Here is a 9,080-nt window from a genome sequence, read left to right on the forward strand (position 1 = left end):
GGCTATTTATTGACACCCTTGGCTATTTATTGACGCCTTTGGCTATTTATTGTCGCCTGAAACCTATGTATTGATGTTCCTATTTAATGACACGGTTAGCTATTTACTGACGCCCTTATAACTATTTGATGACGTTCATGGCTTCACTTATAGACTTTCCATGGATTATTTCCACACGTGTCTAGTTAGATTCTTGAGGTTCCTGTCTTCCCTGTCTGTGGCGTTAGTTTGAGTTCTTCATATTCTTTAATTTGGTTCTTCATCATATTGTTAACTTGACCCTTCATACTATTTATACGAGCTCATTATATTCTTGATCTCGGGTTTTCATTGTATTCTTAGTCTTAAGGGCTTTGAGGTGTCTTGGCTTGGTTGAAGCGGTGATCCGGGTGACCTGTCTCCTGTCTCCCTGTCTCCTGGCTCCCTGTCTCCTTGCTCCCTGTCTCATGGCTCCCTGTCTCATGGATCCCTGTTCCCTGGCTCCCTGTCCCCTGGCTCCCTGTCCCATGGCTCCCTGTCGCATGGCTCCCTGTCTCATGGCTCCCTGTCCCCTGGCTCCCTGTCCCATGGCTCCCTGTCGCATGGCTCCCTGTCCCCTGGCTCCCTGTCGCATGGCTCCCTGTCCCATGGCTCCCTGTCCCCTGGCTCCCTGTCCCATGGCTCCCTGTCGCATGGCTCCCTGTCTCATGGCTCCCTGTCCCCTGGCTCCCTGTCCCATGGCTCCCTGTCGCATGGCTCCCTGTCCCCTGGCTCCCTGTCCCATGGCTCCCTGTCGCATGGCTCCCTGTCCCATGGCACCCTGTCCCCTGGCTCCCTGTCCCATGGCTCCCTGTCGCATGGCTCCCTGTCCCCTGGCTCCCTGTCCCATGGCTCCCTGTCGCATGGCTCCCTGTCTCATGGCTCCCTGTCCCCTGGCTCCCTGTCTTCGGACAGTCTCCACCCTTGTCCTCAACTTTGATTGGATTTCGGAAGTCCATTGATCTTTAACATTCCGCTCTCTGAACCAGTGACCTGACAGGCCATTTTGGGGAGAAAGAAAGAGAAAGAGAGAGAGAGAGAGAGAGAGAGAGAGAGAGAGAGAGAGAGAGAGAGAGAGAGAGAGAGAGAGAGAGAGAGAGAGAGAGAGATTGTTGGGAGCCAAACCCTCAAACCAACAGGTTAATGAAGTGGATTTATATATATATATATATATATATATATATATATATATATATATATATATATATATATATATATATATCTATATCATTTCTTGTATGCATCCATCCCTATATTTACACATAGAATAAATGTGTATAAACTATCTATATATAATATATATAATCTCATTAGTAGGGATTTTCTCAAACGAAAACTGTATTGAGCACTGAGCAGCTGTGCTGTAATTCAGATAAAATGCTCACTGATAATTTAAATTAAATCAAATAAAAAAATGTCCATAAAAACTTTTATACAAATAAAAAATGCATAAATAACTGTCCCTTTATAACTGGATTTACACAAAATATCAGCACACTAATTACCGAACAGTCTCAATAATAATGTACACGAAATCATTTTAATTACATACTGTAATGTTCAGTTTTGTTATAAATGATTGTTGATACGGGTATTTAGCTGTGTAACTACCTTATTAAAATTTGTACAGGCTTTTTTTTTTTTGGGGGGGGGGGTTGGAAGGGAGGTGTTCGGTTCCTAAACCTATTATTTTGAACCTTTGTAACTCGTCTGTAATCCTCTCCACAAGATGCATAATACAAGGACAAAATCAAATGTATTATTCGTTACATAGCAAAGGTATTGTAGTGGAGGCGTCTCCACTCTTGATATCTCACCTAATACATTCCATCTGTTATCTACTCTGATACTGAAAAAGTTCTTTCTAACGTCCTTGTGGCTCATTTGAGTATTAAGTTTCCACCTGTGTCCCCTTGTTCGCGTACCTCCCGTGTTAGATTATCCTTATCTACCCTGTCAGTTCCTCTGAGAATTGTATGGGTAGTGATCATGTCTCCCCTAATTCTTCTGTCTTCCAGTGTCGTGAGGTTTAGTTTCAATATTTTTTCCTCGTGGCTCATTCCTCTCAGCTCGGAGACTATCCTGGTGGCTTACCTCTGAACCTTCTTTAACTTTGTTTTGTGTTAGACTAGATGTGGATTCCAGGCTGCAGCTGCATATTCCAGTATTGGTCTGACGTATGAGGTATACAAAGTTCTGAATGATTCCTTACACAAGTTTCTGAAGGCAGTTCTTATGTTCCAGCCTTGCATACGCCGCTGATGTTATCCATTTGATGTGAGCTTCAGAGTACAGGTTTGGTGTGATATCAACCTCCAGATCTTTCTCTTGTCCTGACTCCTGAAGGATTTCCTCTCCCAGCTGGTACCTTGTGTTTGGCCTCCTGCTCCCTACGCCTATCTTCATCACTTTGCACTTGCTCGAGTTAAACCCTAATAGCCATTTGTTGAACCATTCCTTCAGTCTGTCCAGGTCATCCTGCAGCCTCTTGCTGTCCTCCTTTGTCTTAATCCTTCTCATAATTTCTCCATAAAACTTCTCATAAAAGCTCCACTATACCTGAGGAGCGACAAAACTGAGGAGCGCTGTCGTGTATGACTGTCCCCCATGATCTCTGGGAACCTAGTGAGCTCACTCCCGGCTGCCAGTGAGAGATACCAGCCTGCCTTGAGCTGATTGGCTGGCGCTTTTAACCCCCAGCCAATCAGAGTCACGTATCGTTTACCCGCCAGTGGCCAGGATGGGACTAGGCGGGAACACGGAAGTCATACGAGAATCCGCGACACAATGTTAAATGTTAAACTGCCATTCAGTTGTCACAGTTTGCCACTCCGTTAAAATTGCAACTGTTTTACCTAAATAGAAATGTATGAACCCAAGCAACCGTAGGTCGGAAAACGTCAGTTTTACGGTGTGTTTAATTTGTACTAATCCGTAGGATTTCTAACGGCTGGGCGATTCCGTAACTTATGCGACGTTTTGGGGGAGAAGTTATATTAATTAAGTCGTATTGTAACGTAAGCACTACAAAACAGGCCTGTAACCTCGTAACAAGATGTAGTATTGTTAACGTGGATGGACGGACTACTAACTACCAAGATGTTTCCAGAAGTTTCCTGAACTACTTATACACACCCCGGTATGTATAAGGGAGCCGGTCGGCCGAGCGGACAGCACACTGGACTTGTGATCCTGTGGCCCTGGGGTCGATCCCAGGCGCCGGCGAGAAACAATGGGCAGAGTTTCTTTCACCCTATGCCCCTGTTACCTAGCAGTAAAATAGGTACCTGGGTGTTAGTCAGCTGTCACGGGCTGCTTCCTGGGGGTGGAGGCCTGGTCGAGGACCGGGCCGCGGGGACACTAAAGCCCAGAAATCATTTCAAGATAACCTCAAGATAAGATAACCCCTTTTTGACACTACTCCACGCGGCACCTGCTTAATACCCTGGCTCTCTGTTTCCATCTTCTTCTTTCTCTCCACTCTTTATCTGCTTCTTGCTCCCTCTCTCTCTCTCTCTCCCTTCCTCTCCTTCACACATTTCTTCCCCTCTTCCTTCTTATCTCTTCCCTTGCATCTGTCTCCGTCTCCTCCTCCATAAATTCCAGTAAGTGTGGTATCGACAAGGAGCCTTATCACTGATATTATGATGACTCCCTGTCCACCCTCTCTCAGCCCCCAGGACCACCTCCCCCTGCCCACCCTCTCTCAGCCCCCAGGACCACCTCCCCCTGCCCACCCTCTCTCAACCCCCAGGACCCCCCCCTGCCCACCCTCTCTCAACCCCCAGGACCCCCCCCCCTGCCCACCCTCTCTCAACCTCCAGGACCTACCCCCCCCCCCCTGCCCACCCTCTCTCAACCCCCAGGACCCACCCCCCTGCCCACCCTCTCTAAACCTCCAGGACCCCCCCCCCTGCCCACCCTCTCTCAACCCCCAGGACCCCCCCTGCCAACCCTCTCTCAACCCCCAGGACCACCCCCCCTGCCCACCCTCTCTCAACCCCCAGGACCCCCCCCCTGCCCACCCTCTCTCAACCCCCAGGACCCCCCCCCTGCCCACCCTCTCTTAACCCCCAGGACCCCCCCTGCCCACCCTCTCTCAATCCCATGACTGATAAAAAATTGGCAATTGAAAGAAGCAGTCGCCGTTCAAAATAACATTTGTGTAGCTCGTGGTCAGGATGGATTGACCGTCGTTGCCTTCCCAAAGCTCTTCCCTTCTCCTCTTCCTCCTCCTCCTCCTCCTTCTCTTCCTCCTCCTTCTCTTCCTCCTCCTCCTCCTCCTCCTCCTCCTCCTGTACCTTCACCGATTGCTTTGAAATTTTGACACAACGTTCTATTCGCGCATATGAGCGTGTTTTTACATACCTGCTATATAGATGCCACACCTGTGACAGGTAAAAACATGGTTTTTCCTTAAAAATAGTGCCATCTGTTGCACGTGAAAGCAACACACACTATACTAATTATGTTACTATTCCATTTCTATGTTTACGATTGCATTGAAAAATTGAATTTTCATAGATTTCGATTTTTTTTCATTTTGATTTATTATGTGTGAGACATTGCGTTGGAATTGAGCTGTGTTGTTTACCATACCATTCATTTCGTGAGTATTGTTTATTTTATTTTTGTTTTTCATTTCGTTTTTTAATTGTTCTTATTTTTCAGCAATGGGATCATCAGATAATTTTTCCCATTTTTCTGATGGGAACATCAGATCATTTGGGAATGCATCGGACGAGGGAGTGGGGGATGGTGGGGAGGACATTGGGAGGCCTGGTCGACGACCGGGCCGTGGGGACATTAAGCCATGAAAACAACTCAAGGTAACCTCAAGGTATGAGGGAGAAGGGAATGGTGGGGAGGACGGGGAAACAGGGAAAGGTTGCTCGATGAGCCCCAGCAACGTGTGTGATATATATATATATATATATATATATATATATATATATATATATATATATATATATATATATATATATATATATATATATATATATATATATATATATATATATATATATATACAGTATATATTTTAAAAAACATTGAAAAAATATGATTGCTGAACGCGTTTTCGGCCCTTCAGTAGAGGCCTTTCTCAGAGCAAGATAGAATATGAGAGAGAGAGAGAGGCGGGGGGGGGGGGGGGTAGCATGCCTCACACAGGTAGCAACTCCCCCCCCCCCCCCCACCAGGGAGACACATCACCTGACTACCAGACAAAAGGAGGAGGAAACCTTATTTCATCTTAAGTTCTTAAGATAAAATTAAGATTTAATCTTTTATTTATACCTTTAAAGAAGGTTTCATCTTCATGAGGAAGGGGTGTATGTGTGTGTGTGTATATATATATATATATGAGAGTGGAAAGACATACAAACAGACCCGGGCAGTGCTGGGTACCCCCTTAGTTTGTGCATATGAGAGAATGTCTCAGTTTGTCTCTCGAACGTTAACAGACAGACGCTAAAGCTAACCTTACCAAGCTTTTACACATGAAACATGTGAGGTATGACACACTCTGTACTCCCCTTTCATATAGTCTAGGGCAGCTAGTTCTTGACACACACTGTACTCCCCCTTCATATAGTCTAGGGCAGCTAGTTCTTGACACACACTGTACTCCCTTTCATATAGTCTAGGACAGCTAGTTCTTGACACACACTGTACTCCCCTTCATATAGTCTAGGGCAGCTAGTTCTTGACACACACTGTACCCCCCTTCATATAGTCTAGGGTAGCTAGTTCTTGACACACACTGTACTCCCCTTCATATAGTCTAGGGTAGCTAGTTCTTGACACACACTGTACCCCCCTTCATATAGTCTAGGGCAGCTAGTTCTTGACACACACTGTACTCCCCTTCATATAGTCTAGGGCAGCTAGTTCTTGACACACACTGTACTCCCCTTCATATAGTCTAGGGCAGCTAGTTCTTGACACACACTGTACTCCCCTTCATATAGTCTAGGGCAGCTAGTTCTTGACACACACTGTACTCCCCCTTCATATAGTCTAGGGCAGCTAGTTCTTGACACACACTGTACTCCCCTTCATATAGTCTAGGGCAGCTAGTTCTTGACACACTCTGTACTCCCCTTCATATAGTCTAGGGCAGCTAGTTCTTGACACACACTGTACTCCCCTTCATATAGTCTAGGGCAGCTAGTTCTTGACACACACTGTACTCCCCTTCATATAGTCTAGGGCAGCTAGTTCTTGACACACACTGTACTCCCCTTCATATAGTCTAGGGCAGCTAGTTCTTGACACACACTGTACTCCCCCTTCATATAGTCTAGGGCAGCTAGTTCTTGACACACACTGTACCCCCCTTCATATAGTCTAGGGCAGCTAGTTCTTGACACACACTGTACTCCCCTTCATATAGTCTAGGGCAGCTAGTTCTTGACACACACTGTACTCCCCTTCATATAGTCTAGGGCAGCTAGTTCTTGACACACACTGTACTCCCCTTCATATAGTCTAGGGCAGCTAGTTCTTGACACACTCTGTACTCCCCTTCATATAGTCTAGGGTAGCTAGTTCTTGACACACTCTGTACCCCCCTTCATATAGTCTAGGGCAGCTAGTTCTTGACACACACTGTACTCCCCTTCATATAGTCTAGGGCAGCTAGTTCTTGACACACTCTGTACTCCCCTTCATATAGTCTAGGGTAGCTAGTTCTTGACACACTCTGTACCCCCCTTCATATAGTCTAGGGCAGCTAGTTCTTGACACACACTGTACTCCCCTTCATATAGTCCAGGGCAGCTAATTCTTGACACACACTGTACTCCCCTTCATATAGTCTAGGGCAGCTAGTTCTTGACACACACTGTACTCCCCTTCATATAGTCTAGGGCAGCTAGTTCTTGACACACACTGTACTCCCCTTCATATAGTCTAGGGCAGCTAGTTCTTGACACACACTGTACTCCCCTTCATATAGTCCAGGGCAGCTAGTTCTTGACACACACTGTACTCCCCTTCATATAGTCCAGGGCAGCTAGTTCTTGACACACACTGTACTCCCCTTCATATAGTCTAGGGCAGCTAGTTCTTGACACACACTGTACTCCCCTTCATATACTCCAGGGCAGCTAGTTCTTGACACACACACTGTACTCCTCTTCATATACTCCAGGGCAGCTAGTTCTTGACACACACTGTACTCCCCTTCATATACTCCAGGGCAGCTAGTTCTTGACACACACTGTACTCTCCTTCATATAGTCCAGGGCAGCTAGTTCTTGACACACACTGTACTCCCCTTCATATAGTCTAGGGCAGCTAGTTCTTGACACACACTGTACTCCCCTTCATATACTCCAGGGCAGCTAGTTCTTGACACACACTGTACTCCCCTTCATATACTCCAGGGCAGCTAGTTCTTGACACACACTGTACTCCCCTTCATATACTCCAGGGCAGCTAGTTCTTGACACACACTGTACTCCCCTTCATATACTCCAGGGCAGCTAGTTCTTGACACACACTGTACTCCCCTTCATATACTCCAGGGCAGCTAGTTCTTGACACACACTGTACTCCCCTTCATATACTCCAGGGCAGCTAGTTCTTGACACACACTGTACTCCCCTTCATATACTCCAGGGCAGCTAGTTCTTGACACACACTGTACTCCCCTTCATATACTCCAGGGCAGCTAGTTCTTGACACACACTGTACTCTCCTTCATATAGTCCAGGGCAGCTAGTTCTTGACACACACTGTACTCCCCTTCATATAGTCTAGGGCAGCTAGTTCTTGACACACACTGTACTCCCCTTCATATACTCCAGGGCAGCTAGTTCTTGACACACACTGTACTCCCCTTCATATACTCCAGGGCAGCTAGTTCTTGACACACACTGTACTCCCCTTCATATACTCCAGGGCAGCTAGTTCTTGACACACACTGTACTCCCCTTCATATACTCCAGGGCAGCTAGTTCTTGACACACACTGTACTCCCCTTCATATACTCCAGGGCAGCTAGTTCTTGACACACACTGTACTCCCCTTCATATACTCCAGGGCAGCTAGTTCTTGACACACACTGTACTCCCCTTCATATAGTCTAGGGCAGCTAGTTCTTGACACACACTGTACTCCCCTTCATATACTCCAGGGCAGCTAGTTCTTGACACACACTGTACTCCCCTTCATATAGTCTAGGGCAGCTAGTTCTTGACACACACTGTACTCCCCTTCATATACTCCAGGGCAGCTAGTTCTTGACACACACTGTACTCCCCTTCATATACTCCAGGGCAGCTAGTTCTTGACACACACTGTACTCCCCTTCATATACTCCAGGGCAGCTAGTTCTTGACACACACTGTACTCCCCTTCATATACTCCAGGGCAGCTGCACAAGTCCACATGTACCTAAATGTGTCAGTCAAAAAATAACTGTCATAGTATTAAGGTCCCTGGATATTATATACACCTGCCCTAGACTATGTGAAGGGTTACACAGTGTGTGTTAAGAGCCAGCTGTGTGTGATACTACGCAGGTGTATCCATGTTGTGCATGGCTCCTGTCTCCACGACTAGACCGACCGCTGGCGCCACTGACGCTCACAGTAACTGTGAGGATACACAGTAACTGTGTACCCTGTGTACCGGAAGTCTCATTACGCGGGCACCATTCACGAGGAATGAGAAGGACCGTGTTCGCAGTGTCAGTTCTCTCACTGAACTCAAGGTATTCTCTGTGTGAGCTTTTCTCCATCCTTAGTCTAAATCATTATAGGGAGAGACGGCGAAACCAGTACATCTACCCTGAATACCTTATAATTATCCTACTAGTAGTAAGAGAGAGATTATGCCACGTCAGTAGCTATGTATTTACAGTTAATCATTGTACATTAATGGTAGGTCTCGTGGCTAATATATAAATTGTTTGAGCTATGGAGATATTATAGTCATAAGGGAGCTGCTGTTTACTATTAGTCTTCACAATACACTACTTGTTTCTTAGTCTCATACGTCATTTATGTACCGGAAGCGAAATATGGATACAGTGCAAGGATTTTATATATTTT

The 9,080-nt window shown here is 46.2% G+C and overlaps 1 protein-coding gene across 1 annotated transcript; it reads right to left on the reverse strand.

Moving 5' to 3' along the window:
- Positions 1–292: 292 nt before the first annotated feature.
- LOC138373672 (ribosome-binding protein 1-like) lies at positions 293–898 on the reverse strand. The gene has a single exon (XM_069340020.1). It carries the CDS (start codon positions 896–898, stop codon positions 293–295), a length of 606 nt encoding a protein of 201 aa, XP_069196121.1.
- Positions 899–9,080: the final 8,182 nt, after the last annotated feature.

This window comes from Procambarus clarkii, chromosome 43 (genome assembly GCF_040958095.1).
Source record: "Procambarus clarkii isolate CNS0578487 chromosome 43, FALCON_Pclarkii_2.0, whole genome shotgun sequence".
NCBI classification, from domain to species: domain Eukaryota; kingdom Metazoa; phylum Arthropoda; class Malacostraca; order Decapoda; family Cambaridae; genus Procambarus; species Procambarus clarkii.

Excerpts from the sequence above, each read along its gene's own strand:
- LOC138373672 (XM_069340020.1), bottom strand. The coding sequence starts at position 898 with ATGAGACAGGGAGCCATGCGACAGGGAGCCATGGGACAGGGAGCCAGG.